Source organism: Dipteris shenzhenensis, chromosome 12, assembly GCF_047967505.1.
Source record: "Dipteris shenzhenensis isolate YYH24624 ecotype China chromosome 12, Dip_SZ_1.0, whole genome shotgun sequence".
NCBI lineage: Eukaryota > Viridiplantae > Streptophyta > Polypodiopsida > Gleicheniales > Dipteridaceae > Dipteris > Dipteris shenzhenensis.
In genome coordinates this window covers 6,997,557-7,012,969 of record NC_141607.1, presented here as the reverse complement: position 1 = coordinate 7,012,969, position 15,413 = coordinate 6,997,557, and the positions used below count along the sequence as shown (strand labels likewise).

Here is a 15,413-nt window from a genome sequence, read left to right as displayed (position 1 = left end):
TGGCTGAAGGCATAAGAGGGTCGACTGTGAGGTTATGTACAAAAGGGATTAAAGTCGGGGGACCCAAGACGTAATCAATGACGCTCGTACCACCACCCGCAAAGGGAAAACGTGTGGCTGTGGATGAATGCGGCCACTGTCGAAGTCCATTATAAATGACCATGCCATGCGATGAGAGAAGCTCCAATAGGCGATGTCCCTGATCTGTCACCTCTACCCCTCTATCTGAAGATAAGCGTGGAAAACTCTCATCTGGGGCAGCTGAAACTAAGACTGGATCCTCAGCAAAGTCCAAAATCTCTGCCTGTCTGTCTGATGTCCTCGCGTTGAAATCTCCTGAAAGGATGACCTCTCCGCGGCGTGAGTACTCCAATACATCGGCTGACAAATCCTCAAAAGGTGACTGTCCTGGTCCATCTGAGGCATAACGAGACTGTCTTGGGGGAAAGTAGCATACTGCAATAAACAAGTCTCTCAGGGGGGGTCTCCTGATCCGTACCCAAAGATATCTGGCCCGATGGTCTCTCCTCACGACTGTGAGTATCGATCTGAGATGCTCTCTATAAAGAACTGCCACACCGCCAGATCCTCTGACTCCTCCTGATCGTCTAGTCTGCTGTCGAAAGACAGACTCCCAGGCATACCCTGTCACCTGCCGCAAGCCTCTCTCTGGGCTCTCATGGGTCTCTGTAAAGAAGACGATAACCTGATCAAAAAAGGCCTCTCGTAAGTTGCCAGGCTGAGCTGTGAGGGAACCATTACAGTTCCAAACTGCGAAACTCAAGCTATCTGGCAGGCTACGTGTCCCATAGGCCTCGTGTCGTCAACTGTGGGCTCCAGCCGGTCTAGATCGCATAGCTCCTATCAAAAGTCTGCCCTCTCTGATCACGGCCCACTTGCCCTCACGACGGGCAACATCCCTCTGTGCAATGAGCCGTCTATGCTCCTCCCACTGAAGAGCTGTAAGGTCCTCATCCATGTGAATCTGTGGATGGTCCCTCAATCTGGATCTCCTCCGTAATACTGCGAGACGGGCCTTAGCATCTCTGAATCTGATGATAAGTGGCTGGTGCCGTGCTGGATCCCACCCCACTCGATATGCAGCTACTATGCCATGATCCTGAACTCCGAGCAATTTGGGTCTCCTCCACTTCATTAAAACGGTTCCTGAATAAATGTCCAGCAGAGCAAAGTCGACAAGTTGGCTTGGTCAACTTAAAATCAAGGTGATCTTCCAATGGGCTAGACTCCCCCATAGCCTCCATGTGCCATCAGGAATGCCTCATATGTCTTCATTATAGCTATTGACCCTGTTGCCTAGGGTTTTGGAAAGTACCTATCGATCACCCTCCAGAGTACCCATGACGTGAGGAGACTGTTGACCTTGATCTTCCACAATAGGTGGTTACGTCCATCAAGTTTGCCCTCCCTAAAGTGAGGGATGGGAAGCTATTAGATTGAATCCATTATTGCTATTTTACTTCTATGTTCTCATGCTCATGGATTATCGTCGTATGGGGGCCTTACAAGTGAGCACCTAAGCGACAATGAAGGATAACAGAGGATGGAGCATTGACCTCCAACATAGATATGAAACTTTATGATCCACCGTCTCTTAAGGGGATCTTCCAACTATGCTGAAAAGGATTTTCCATAAACTGATTGACTGAGCCAACTGCATGCTTGATATGAAATCTGGTTGCTATCATCGAGCGATGAATAAGTTTGCTAATTACTTGTCTTCATAGAGTCACATCCTAATCGGATCAATAGCATTACCACCTTGAGACCCTCTGCAAACCGGTATTCATACATTCGTTACCTCCAAGTTTAGCTTTTGTGGTGACAAGATGAGATGTTGCTAGATCTGAATTTTGAGCTCTATAGAACCATCGTGTCTAGTACTATTGGGTCACCCTCCACCGAATTGTTGATCAACATGCCATGCATATCCTCTTCTATCAAAAGAGGAAACAGAAGGGCATCTGGAAGACACAAATCAGTTCCATCTACTAATGGCAAAACAACCTTCCCAACTCACTTCACGAGATAAAAGAATTGTTGACACAGGGTATTGTTTTGCCAACATGTGCAAGTTGAATGCAATGTCCATTTTTCCAATTCCAACATCTCCAATGTGCCTTGGGGGTGAACCTTCGTATACTACAAAAGAGAGACAAAGCTAATGATGTAGCCCAAAGGCCACCTAGATACCTTTGTGAGGTTTCAAGACAACTTTAACATTGAGCATTGTATAGATTAAACTCAACAATCACTTTGCCAATCCGTAGCGTCACGAGGGCGTGAGATTCTAAGTACTTTAATATACTACAAGACCGTGACAACTTTGGTTTTAAAAGTACGAGCATGGGCTTAATAATGTGTAATTAAACGCGGCATGATGCCTAGCACATAAGCGTAATTAATCCCTAGGCCCAAAGGCAATTCCAAGGAATTAAAAGAATGGTTGTTGGGAAATGATGATGTCGCATTTTTAATGGGCCCCCTAGAAGGCCATGTACCTTCAGTGGCCCCCCTAGAGTTCCAAGTGGCTCTAGTGCCTTCTACATGCTCCTTTGCCATTCCTGGACCTTCCTAGGCCTTTTAAACTTCACATGTGTGGTTTTCTCTCTCATCTTCTCCCTTTGTTCAGATTTTGGACTGGTTTTTCAGCCTCCTTCAGCTGAATTCCATTTTTCTTCATAACTCCTCACCCGTTTGGATTCCTCGACTTCCGTTTGGCCCGATGGCTTCCCCTCTGCCTCCCCTTCGTAGTGATATGCTTTTCCCTCCGTGCGTTTGGTAGAACAGGCAGAGCTGAGCACTTCTTTTGCTGGTCAAATTTGCAAAAGTGGCTTTTTCTAGACCTTTTTGCTTCTACCGCCTCCTGGGCCTCTCCTCTTGCAAAGCTATAGCTTTCTGTTGAATTTCGAGTGGTCCCACGCGCTGGTTGACTGGTTTTTCTCAGTTTTGGAGGACTTTCCGGCGATGAAACTTCTCCAATTCCTCTCTGAAGCACGCTTCTTTTGAGCCCAAGAAGTCCCATTTCTTCGCGACACAAGTGCTTCTTTTCGCATTTTTCAGTGAAGTTCTTGCTGGTCGGCTCTTGTAAATGCTCTTTCTTCATGCCTTTGCACTCCTCTTTGGCTGAGAATGCAATTAGGCATTGGCTACTACGTCCTCTTGGCAATTGAGGACTTGGTTCGAGTTTTTAGGGCTTGGTGAGTTGTGATTTTGCTGCTGCAATTTCTTTTTGCCATAAGCTATTGGTTGGCCTCGTGTGCCCCCTCTTTCTTGGCTCACAGGTGCCCAGGCAGTGCTACATGAGTCATTCTTTGGTTGGGTACTTTGCTGATTTTATTTTGGAGCTTTGAAAAGCTTTGTGAATGCCATCTGGAAACCACTCAAAGAGAGTGCAGCTGGGGTGCAGTGTGATTGCATTTAGACAGCCAATGGAATTGCACTCGGAAAAGAGAATGCCTTTGGGTTGAGCCTATGGGTTAAGTGCACTTATGTGATGGTGTTCTATGCTTGAAAGCCTTGCGAAGGCTTAGTGAATTGGGACTGTGTGCTCAGTTGCAGGGAAGGTCTCCCAGATGCAACTTGTAATCATTTCACTGTGAAATATAAAGAAATACCGAAAGGGGCGCCACGGTGTTTGGGGCCAATCGGGTGCACTTGTCTATGTTTGTTGGGCAGGGGCATTCTATCCTCCATCCCTTTTTCAGTGGTTTTTTTTGTGAACAAATGGGTAAATGCCAAATGGTGATCATGCAATGGTTAATGGTTGTGATATATGCTTTGTGAGCTGTAAATAAGTGCTGAAGTGATTAAAGGTTTAGTTCCACTGCCCTCTGAGTGATTAGAGGCCGGTTTCACGTAGTGGTAAGAAGATGTTCACAATTTTAGTTGAGATTGCATTCTCTAAACTCCTAGTATGAGAAGCTAGAGAGGTCATGGAGCAAATCTTAAACGAAACATTTATTTTAACTTAACCTACAATCATAAGTCAAGTGTCTATATAACTAGCTTGCTTGCAATTGTTAGGCAAAATTTTAACTATTTGAGGCTTTTGTTTTTTGCTTTTATGGGGCTAACCCTAACTTGCATATGGATGACTATTCAAGAATTTCTCTCGTCCTCCTTTGCATGTAAGCTCTCTCTTAATGTCTTCTTGTTGCCCCGAGTTCCCTTTTGATAAAAATTGCAGGCTTGACTTCTCTCCCCTCCAAAGCAATCATCTTCACCATCTGCTCAATTATGTTCCCTTATAATCCCTAGTGATAATCGCAGCATGTTTTCATGAAATCGGCAATGATGTCCCCTTCAAACCTAAGTTGTAACTTCCCTCTTACACTCTACGCCATTTCCTGCCAACCACTTGCATCTCCTACTACTATCCTTTCAATGGCCCAGCAACAGTTGCCACTAAAATTTGCTCATCTCTGCCAAGCAATACTGTAACCCTACTCAAGAAAGGTCAAACTTTTTATATCTTGCTGCTGTACTATTTCCCAGATTCAGCATTTGCATCTGCATTTGCTGCATATCCTGCTCCAGCCTCACCTACACGCCCTGCTATAGCCTCTCGCTCTGCTGCTAATTCTGTTGGATACAGTGCTACAGCTTCAATTTCTGCTACATGCCTTGCTCCAGCAGCTACTACAACTTGCCGTAGCATCTATTCGAGCCACCTATGCATCCTCTGAAGCAGCCTCTGATTCAATAAATTAAAGGGCAGTAAAACTTACAAGTAACCAGTCAACACTGTTACATTAACAATTCAGCAAAAGTATTACCAGCAGATTGGGAGCTAGAGTGCCCCTGCACCAAGACAACGACACAGATTGGCCCCAAACCTTGGCGCCCCTTTCAGTATTTCTTTAATTAGGTGAGAAATCCAGGCTACATAAAGGATACATTCCTTCTTACAACTGGAGCATTCCACATCCCATTGGGCATCCACATATCCTGCATAGCCTTTACTGTTCACTGCTCTCACCACTCCTGGCAGTAGGTCTCCATCCCTAGTCTAGGAAGCTTGCACACAGCCCGGAACTGTTACTAGCAACCCACTCAGCACTCGGTTCCCCACAGCTGTCAATAGTGCCTAATTAGCCAACTATCTGCTCAAAGCAGAAAAGGAAAGCATACATAAGCTTTCTCCACTGTCCAAGACTATCATGACCAATAATCTCTCACCCTATTGACAGACCTCAACTTGACTTCCATAAGAGAACTGGCATCACAACACAGCAAACACTAAGGCAGTCAGAGTTCCAAGGATACTTCCATTCCAAGAATGGATTCCTGACCCCAACCTACTCAGCAACGAGGCTGTACTCAAGATGTGCCATCTACCTAGCAACTATTGCCTGCATGTGACCCATCTCTTAAAGAAACCAAAGCATTATCTCTACTGAAAGTGACCTCCATCAAGCATAGCTAAAGAGCATCCATTTCAGGTCCAAAACACTTGCACTCAGGTTAAGCCTGTTCCTAGCAACCAATACTACTGTGTAGTCCATAAAGAGCTGAATGTTTCCTTAAGTGGGATGCTGAATCAGCCAACAGACATGGGTAAAATATTTGTCAATGGAGTAAATGGCTGGACACTCGGAGAAGGCTGGAATCTGCATACTGAAAACAGAAAACGTTGCATTAACGGGGCGTGGAGAAGGAGTCTGCCTGTCTGTCTTGACAACCTGGTTTGTACTTGAAAAGGACGTGGAACTGCTGCATCTAAGTGGGGCCAATTCGACATGCCTAAGCTGCCAGTGGAACTCTGGGTATTCAGATATTGCAGAGGCTGATGGTCAGTATGGACAATAACCTCTGTACCAAGAAGGTAGAGTCTCCAATGCTTGAGTCCCTAGAGCAATGCATAGAGCTCTTTATCATAGGTAGGATGATTCAAAGTAGCATCAGCTATGACTGAACTAAATAAGCCAGCGAGCTTCTCAACTCAGAAATGTTGGTGGGAATAGGCTAAGTCATGATCACTTGGGATTTTATGACTGTCAATGGCAACACCTTCTTGGGAAATGTGACACAACCAAGATACTTCAAGTGGGAAAGCATAAACTCATACGACTTTGGATTCAGATTCAGAGGAAGAGAGTATTGAGCAACCTAGCTTGATTTTGAATTGCTATTTCCAGATTTACTACTCCATACAACTTTCTGGTGGATGAATTGCTCCTCCTCGACTGCAATATCATTTTGATGAGTTTCCTTGAACATAAGGAAGAAATACAGACCATATGGCTGCTCTTACATGCAATTTGGACCTAGAAGCTGCTTTACAAGGACACTGACTCCTTCTAGGCTGTCAGGTTAATTGACGATATTCTACAGATTCTTTCATTTGAGATTTGCTGTTTTCTACATTTGGATTGTTGGATCCTGTAGTGACGATGGAAGTGACTTTGAGGAAGCATTCATATGGAAGATTGATCATGGTTGATGGAATAGTCTAATCTCAGCCCTCTCTTTTGCTGAATTTGGGCAGGGTCAGCATTTTTCACGACACTGTGTATTTGTTCTCTATGTTAGAAAATACCCAACAGAGGGTACACGCAGCTGAAGACTTATAGTAATGCCCAGGAGCTCACACAGTGTGCGGTGTGGGTGTGGAATCACAAACTTCTTTACTTATGTGCATACAATAGGTGTGCAGACTCATCAATAAACAATGAACCAACCAGATAGAGAAACCACCAAAATATATATTTCCGTCCACAACTATGGACACAATACAAAAGAGACAAATCCAGAGTCCCACCAATGATGTGGTCCTCTGATCTTACCACGAGGTCCTTCTCCTATCTGCTGGCTATCTCTAGACTCGAGCCCGCGTGCTCCACCTCGAGCTTCTGTAGACTTTCCGTCCATATCCCTTCCACCTTGCTGTCTTTGCACCAGCCTAGGTGGGCAGCACTCTGAGCTAGGTCTGCAGCTCTACAGCTCTCTTGTCTCCTTCTGGATAGAGACCCACAAGTGGCTGATCTGCTGCTCCCTCAGCTCCTCGAACTGCTGCTCCAAGTGATGATGATCTCAGCAACCTTCTGCCCTAGAAGACAGTCTAGGTTCAGCCTCTCCCTGGAGCTAAGTCTGCAGCACTCTTTAGGTCTCCTTCACCTCCTGGGAAAAGGCCCAAGGAAGCCCTATCTGCTGCTCCTATCTGCTCCTCCAAAGCTGCTCTGCTGAATGAGAAATGAGGCCTGAAGCCTCTCCTTTTATAGGCCCTGAGGCCTGGCAAAAATATCGACCAGTCTGCCCTGACTGGGCCGACTGGACAGACTAGGTTGGCTGGCCCAACCGACCTGGTTGGCTCAGCCCAACCAGCCCTATATAAGGGCCCTTTGCTGGCCCTTTGTTCCATGCAGGGTCCAGCTCCTTTGCTGCTGTCCTGCCACCTGCCAGCCCTGCTTGCAAGCCATAGACCTGCCCATAGACCCCCACTATACTGCGCCTTGCTGCAGCCCTTTGCCGGCGCCTTGTCCTGGCCGTACCTCTTCCGTACACTGCCCTGCAGCAGCCTGTACAGATCCGTACAGCTTTGTACCCTGCTCCGTACACATGCTGATGTCAGCGCGCCTTTCATAGGGTCCTGCTGCAGTCCACTGAGTGCCTCATGCCAGGCCTGATCCAAGACACTGTGTCCCGCCATCTTCCTGCACATGAGCTGCTCCTGATGCAGCCTTTCATCCTTGGGATACCCCACCAACCATGAATGCTCCACATCTGTCCCAGATCCACACATCCAGGTAATCTCTCTTTGGGCACATCCTACCCTAGGTCTCCCCCCCCCCACGCTCTCCTCATTTGGGGGCTTACAGATGGGGAGGTGACCTTTCCAACACTCTACTAGAGGAGAACCCACAATATTATTTCATTGTAAATTTCCGTAGTTTTAGGAGCCTTTGTACCACCATTATTACTACGACTTCATCTTTAGGACTTGGACTGGGATCCCAAAAGCATCACATGGCCCTTGCAATTCATCGGAATCGAACCCATACATGTTCCAAACTTACCATATCATTGTATTACAATCATATATCACTAACATAAAAGGTTTGACATACCGGTAGGGGGTAGTCCTCCCTTACACACCATGCTGTTTCGTATTAGTACATTGGAAATCGCGATTTTGCATGTTGTCATGATCTTGGCCTCCAGGCTCCATGTGACAAAGATGTAGTACATGAGAATGTTGAGAGCCTTTTAAAAAGAGCAAAACAGAGTTGCAACTATGGGTCAAGCTAGCTCAAGCATGTGACATAAAATAAGAACTAAGTGAGTCCTCTTTCTGACCAAGGGTTTTAAATCAAATGGGCCAGAAGCAAAAAAATAGGCTAATAGTCAAATTCAACCTAATCAAGAAAAGAAAACGAACTTCATGTCAAGCAAGTACTAACAATAACCTGTGGTACATAAAACTAAATTAAAATCACTCCATTCAATTACTACAACGTGTATTGGAATCATTTACCATATAATCAAAGCACGGATTTACACTTAAAGCCTTACGAAACCCATATTGAGTAGGAGATGCAGAGCAGCATTTGAACATGCTTCAGGTAGGTCAAAACCCTCATTGGGCGTGATTGTACAACAAATAGGTCTTGCTTGGCATCCAAAAGATGGCCTTGATTAACAGTTCCATAGATGCCTATTGTCAACGCGACAAATTTTATTAGCACCATCTAATGAGCTACTGCATTGTTGCCAAGAGCTGCTATCTCTCTCTACAAGCTACTGCATTCTTTGTTGCTGCTGCCTCACATACTCTTGCTGCTGTTGCACACCCTCTCACTGCTTCCTTTCAGAGGGTCTACAACAGCTGTTAACGCCGTGACAACCTAGGCTTTCCACAGGCCACATGATTGTCATTGCTAAGGCTACTTTAGTGTCTGCACAATGAGCTAGACATAGCCGAAGGCTGCCCTGAAATATATGCACCCTTAGGATGGTCCAAGATCTACACAACCGCATTCAGGATAGTGAAAAGCTACATACAGCTACGTTCAACCACTGAATGCCTAAGATGAATTGGCTGTTTATTGATCCTCTTTTCCCGTTGTAAGAGATGATAAATAGATATAATGATATAGAGTTCCCTCTGAAGTTAATTTCTGAAGTTTTAGAAAAGTAAATTGAATAATTCTTCAAGCATAGCTCTTCCAGCAAATAAAGTATGTCTTTCTTGCCCCCTTAGTATGACTTTCAGTGTTTCATTCTTTTCACCTCTCAAAAATGGGCTTACAATTCTTGAAAAAACACACTCCCTTTCATATCATATCTTTAAATGTTCATGTATCTCTATTCACTTTAACTGTCCAACCTCTAATTTGGCTTATCATATTTAAACAGACCTGCTGATATGCTTCAAAATCATATGGAACAATTTCTAGACCAGGGCATAAAGCCTTTGCATCTCGGATAAACATGCCAGATTTGACCCCTGAAAGAAAGAAAATTCCAAGTAAACTAGAATTCCCAGATAAAGGCAGGTATACGCATTCAATAGTGTACTATTAAAAAGGAATAGAACAAACCGAATGCTCGGGCCGCATAGTTTGATGATGAGATTTCAGCTGTACCATCGGTTTTTTCAGAATGACAAACCGCTAAAGGCTTTCCAGCCAATGCAGGCCTGTTCCGCACTACAACGGAGACAAAAAAACAATCCTATTTCCATGGACACAAGACCAATTATTACTTTGCTGAAAAGGCCCAGGAAACACTAAGCAAACTGTTAGACAGTATATTTAGAATTTACTTCATGGAAACCCTCGACATTGAATTCCATTATAGGTTAGCTATACCATGTCAACATGCATGATCGTACGAACAGCAGAATCAATCTGACGAGAATCAGAGCTCAATTGTTCATGTCGTTCATGCTTGTCTGTGTTGCTGCAGCCATATCGACTCTGATAGCGACCTCTCCATGTGCCGATAAAGTGGAGCCTTGAGTTCTGCAGATGATGATATGCAAGCTTCAGACTCCAAAAACAAAGTATTTCATGGAACTTGAAGCTTTTAATGTAGGCCTTTACAAAACACATAATCTAGCAAAGGTGTGGAACACAGCATCTCCTACAACCGTCATGTGGAGACATGCGATGAGATAATAGAAGCAGCATTTAAAAGAAAAAGGTATTAGCCGTGTGTTGTCCTCAAAAGAACAAACCATCACATACACAAGCCAAGGCACATCTACATGATAAGCACTATATAATGCATGCAATGGAAGAAGAGTACAGGGAAAGAAAGGGAGATAATAGAAAGAGCATTTGGAACTAGCCGCATGTTGTCCTCAAAAGAACAAACCATCACATACACTAGCCAAGACACACCGGCATGATAAGCAGTATATAAATGAGACAGAACACCAAAAAGTTGCAAAACAATCCATTGTTCAACCCCCAAAAAAAGAGCAAAATTAAATTACCAAATATCTTGATGGATCTTAACTAATGGATCTTAACTAATGGGTCGCTCTAATTCAAAAAATCATATCTATCAATCTACTAACGATTCGCAGATGAATCAATTGCATCCGGTTCCTAATTTTGAAAAGAAAATTCCAAGCACTAAATCACAGTGCTTGCCCCCTCTGCCCGCCTCCGTCATCTCTCCATCCCGATTTATTTGGGGGTGGAGATGTTCATGGTCACGTAGCTTTCCAGCATGACGTTCAGGAGAGAAGGCACTCTTTTCTAAATTGTGGCCTTAATGTGGAGGAATGTTGGCTGCCGTGTGACGTTGAGCAGCAGCAACCATAGCTCTTTCCCAGATCATTTCTGCACCACAGAGACAGGGATGGGTCGATTGGGGGGGACGAGGTTGAAGGGGCACTCATTGAGACACAAATTTGCACAATGTTAACATCTCCTCTATGCCTCCCCTGCCTGCCTCTCCGCTCTGCCTTGCGCCTCTCCTTCTCGACCTCCCCTGGCTCTCCCCTTGTTCTGCCTCTCTTTCTTTGCTCAGCCATCCCCCCTGCCTCCCCTCATGTATAGTCGATCGGAGGGCAGTCCAGCAGATTCTGGACACAAATTGCTGCTTCTCGATTTTGCCATCACCTTTATTAATGCTGTCTCGAATTCACCCATTACACTTACATTGATCCGACTTTCCGCCAATATAAATTAATGATTACGCTTAGGTTAATCAGACTTTTGGCCCTCAATGCCCGCACGTACTAATACTAATTGCCTTTTTTGCAACATCGCGGGCACTTATGGCACGTATTGCAAAGAGAAATACTTGAGAATAGCAGCAATGGTGTCACAGTTTAAGGTATGCTCCACAGAAATTTTAGTTTTAAAAACAGATTTTATACCAGACAAAAATATTGGCCTTGCGCAAATTGCAAGCAAGGGTTGACATGTGGACACAAATAAATAAGATCGTTTCGCTTTTGTTTGACATGACATTCATGTAGCAATCATCCCCATATTGAAGGCAAAAGAGTCAAATCTCCATTCCCCAGAAAACAAAATAAGGTTTAATGAATACCTTAAAGAAATTACGAACAAAATTTGCATCACCTAAACTGCAATGTGAGCGCAAGTTTACATCCACTATGTTATCCTCTATGTCATGGCTTGAACCTAAAACCTGCATCCCGCTTGAATATGGCTCCAATTTTGATGGGATGTCTTGCCCATAAATTTGTATTTGTGACGAACATGCCTGCAAATGATCAGCTTCATCAACAAGTGGTGCAACAGTGTGAGAAGTAGTTCCCAGATTTTCACCATGCACATCCTGTTGCAACGTTCGTTTCACCACTAAAGCATCTAATCTGTTTGAATGCTCAGGAGTGCCTTCTTTCTTTGAAGCTAAAAATGTAGAAAGGGTACGTTGATTGGGATCATCAAGCACTAGTCGCTCTAGATAATATGATGAAACTGCAAAAGAAAAGTACATGTCAATGAACCAACGGAAGCATGCTGCCACACTGCTATTGAAAAGCTGAAATAGAATATTTGGGAATCATTCTCTCATTGGAAATCTACCCTGCATCTCCGGCAAAAGCTTCAATACCTGGCAAAACTTTGCCTCCAGCAATAGAATCAACCACCCACGCAGGCTTGACAATCGGCAGGCCTCTACTAAAAGATCTGCAACAAAAGCACCTAACAATCAAGATATTCTAAAATATCTGCAACAAGAACACCTGTCCTCCCCTCTCCATTCACCAAAAAAAAGAGCCCCCGTCTTAAAAATCAATGTACGTGCTATCCCATCAAGAATCCACACATAGTTCATAGTACCTAGGATCTTTGATTTTGCTCTCTGGAAGTGTGCTGCATATAACATGAGTCACATGATCTCTTCGAAAGTAATTTTCAAATGTTCCACCATGCTTCATCATAAGTGCACGCAACTCCTGACAGACAGAGAGATTCGAAGTAGGAAACAACACATTATATGAAATCCCGCAATGCAAAGCTTCATTGACGTGGCATCTCGTACCGTGCTGTGCACACCTGGTGAGAGGGTATGGTGAAGCCGTCTACAAATATTGAAATGCCTTCAAATAGCTTTGTTGCAGTCCGAGAATCAGCAGCAACAGTATTGGTCGAATAGCAGATTGCGTCATTCAGATTTACAGCTACCAAATCACTGACAAACACACCGTTGAGTCTAATAATGGCAGGACTGAAACACAACGGTCCTATTGCGACATTCGGGAATTAGGAGGAAAGCAAGCATAGCGGAATCGGACAAAGAAGTTATCTTGCACCTTATAACTTTGTTGGATGAGTCAGCTTGAAATTGAATCCTTAACTTCCGCTGCTTTTCAGCCATGTACCTGCGCAGCCCAAAAAAGTACCTTGAAACTTTACAAAATTGCATCTTATACACACAATTTGAGGAAACATCCTCTGTTTCAAACTCATTTCAATGCAAGCTCTGTAGAAACCTTCAAGAGATAACAGCTACAAAAACTGGAATGCATGGTGGAACGCCTACTGTCCGAAGTCTCCAAAAGGGCTGGAACCAGAGTCTTTATTGGTATGATTCTTGCGCAAAGACGGGGAGTTAGCTCCCCAAACCATGCCTGAGCCTTCATAACTTCTATCGTCCTGAGGACTCTTCCTCTTTCTATTGTTCGTCTCAATAATCCCTTCATTGGGCACAGCCATCGGTGGCCAGAAGTTGATAAGGTCAATATGTGTAATTACCGATACAGCGCCATGAAACTTCCAAATTCGGATTCTTCTCTCCTTGAGATGACTCCTGCACAAACTAATTACCTCGCAGACATTAGAGGAAGTTTCGAAACACAGCTCTCTCCTGAAATTCACCTGATACATAACGATGCCAGTTCCTGCAAATTCATCGATTCAAAAATTGCAAATATATGCACTTCAGCAAATCAAATTTAAAAATTCAAGCTACCTACAAAATTAGCTTCTCTCGGACATCTCTGATAACACCTGATTGAAAGCTTCTTTTCGAGCAAGCAGTCTGTCCAATTCGCTTCGCTGCACTCCGAGATAGATATCAAAACATACGATGTCAGGTAGGCGATAAAATAACCATATGATTGAAGTGGACATTTGAAAAGTAACACATACCACTGCGCGCGCGCGCGCGCGCGAGAGAGAGAGAAGAATGCTTCGCGTGTGTGTGAGAGAGAGAGAGAGAGAGAAAGCGCCCAATAATAGAAAGAGTTAATGGAGCGGATGAGTGTTTAAAAGAATTGGCAGGATAGGATGTGTCAACAAGTGAAGATTTCACTAGTCATGCCAAAGGGTGCCGGAGAGTTGTATTTCGGGGGAAGCGGTCACTTCTGGTTGCGTTGGCAGAGTAGTTCTTGTGTATGCGTATTGGAAGGTAGGTGTTTCTGGGTTTTGGTTGGTGGATTTGAGGGTGTGGGCGCATTGTTCGTCGTGGCGTGCGCTAGTTTGTTCTCTTTGTTGCTCTTAGGCATGGATGGTCTTCGGCAGCAAGATATAGGTACTGGAGTGGTCTAACGAGTAGCAATGGTTTGTTCCGAGTAGTGTTCCTCCTTCGATAGGCCGTTGCACGCTGCTTGCACACCACAATGGAGAAAACATCGTTAGCCCAAGAGCAAGGAAGAGATGAGACAGAGCAACAAGAGACGAAAGCAAACTGATTGAGCAGCACAGAGAGCGTGAGAGCATGGTAGCCAAGGAGCTCTGCAATCACCATAGGCATGAGCTACAATGGTTGCTCCCTCTAAGTGCAATGAGAACCCTAAGCATTCTATTGTGAACCCTAAATCTAACCCTCTTTCTTCTACCCCAACCTACCACAATTATCTTACCTAAAGTGTAAATCCGACCCTACCACTTTCCTCTTGGTTAGGCCACCACCCTCAATCGTATCCCCTATACTATGCCCACATGATTCAAATTAATAATCCCCCTTTAAAGCCCCACCCTTGCAAAATCCCCTTGGTTAGGCCACCACCCTCCATCGTATCCCCACATGATACCAATCAATAAAACCCCATTAAAACCCTTGCACAATCCCCATAGATAGAGAAAGAGGCAAACAAACCCTTAGGCTTTTGCCTTTGGCATGCCAAAAAGTGCTTCAAAGGACACTTTTTTGAAAATGTGTTAGTATCACGTTGTCAAAGGCAACACTAACAATGAGGCAGCTAGGTTGGTGCACGCCATGGTTTGAATTTTCTAGGTGACATTCATCCAACTCTATTTATCAAGATGCCATTGATATACAGTAGGTCATCCGTGAAAATGATCTTTTACAGGAGAGACGGAGGGGCCTTTGGCGGGGGAAACCAGAGGATTATGGAAGGAAATGATGTTTAATATTCAGAGATAGCCATAGCGAAGTACTTCTTTGTGAGACACATCCTCAAAATATGTGTGATCCGTGGGACGATCCTGCAATGGTCTAGTTTAGCAAAAACAACAACACTTGCTTTTGTGCCTCGGAGCTTGAGTGTGTTTGAGAGGACTTGCATGTGCAAGCAGTCACCTCAGTTGTCTAAAGGTACTGGAGGGGTGAACAGGAGGAGATGTCGGGTGAGGTGGTAGTCTACGAATCGATGAGTAGTGCGCTTGTTGAGGTGGGTGAGGTGTGCTTTGAGTAGGTGGAGCGGTCTGTTCCCCCGTGGTTGAGAATAAGGTGCATGCAGCTAGATTAGATTGGGGATGTCGGGGAGAGTTTGCGGAAGGGGATGAAGAGTCAAGGGGCAGAGAGGAGTGGGTGTCGTATGCGAAGACATAAGCCAAAACGTTTGCTGCTTAACCGATGAAGAAGCCTAGGACATTGTTTGTACAGACATCGCACGAAGAGAAGCTGAGCCAGCTAGGCAGGATCTCAAGGAGAACGGATTCGAGCATGCGACAAAGTGTTACATACATTTTGGCACGATTAGAGCTGAGGTGGAT

The 15,413-nt window shown here is 44.5% G+C and overlaps 1 protein-coding gene across 10 annotated transcripts in view; it reads right to left on the bottom strand.

The window, feature by feature from the left end:
• REV1 (DNA-directed DNA polymerase) overlaps nucleotides 1-13,828 on the bottom strand; it is a 68,031-nt gene extending 54,203 nt beyond the window's left edge. Inside the window, exons 1-11 of one of the 10 annotated variants that reach the window (XM_087382550.1) lie at nucleotides 13,605-13,828; nucleotides 13,426-13,511; nucleotides 12,997-13,272; nucleotides 12,767-12,835; nucleotides 12,510-12,645; nucleotides 12,294-12,409; nucleotides 12,064-12,140; nucleotides 11,533-11,927; nucleotides 9,834-9,986; nucleotides 9,564-9,696; nucleotides 9,381-9,469 (exon numbers count right to left, since the gene is read on the bottom strand). In XM_087382550.1, coding sequence (XP_087238676.1) covers nucleotides 9,381-9,469; nucleotides 9,564-9,696; nucleotides 9,834-9,986; nucleotides 11,533-11,927; nucleotides 12,064-12,140; nucleotides 12,294-12,409; nucleotides 12,510-12,645; nucleotides 12,767-12,835; nucleotides 12,997-13,169 — 1,341 coding nt within the window. In that variant the 5' untranslated portion in view covers nucleotides 13,170-13,272; nucleotides 13,426-13,511; nucleotides 13,605-13,828. The other 9 variants (XM_087382549.1, XM_087382546.1, XM_087382545.1 and 6 more) reach the window with 9 other exon arrangements.
• Nucleotides 13,829-15,413: the final 1,585 nt, after the last annotated feature.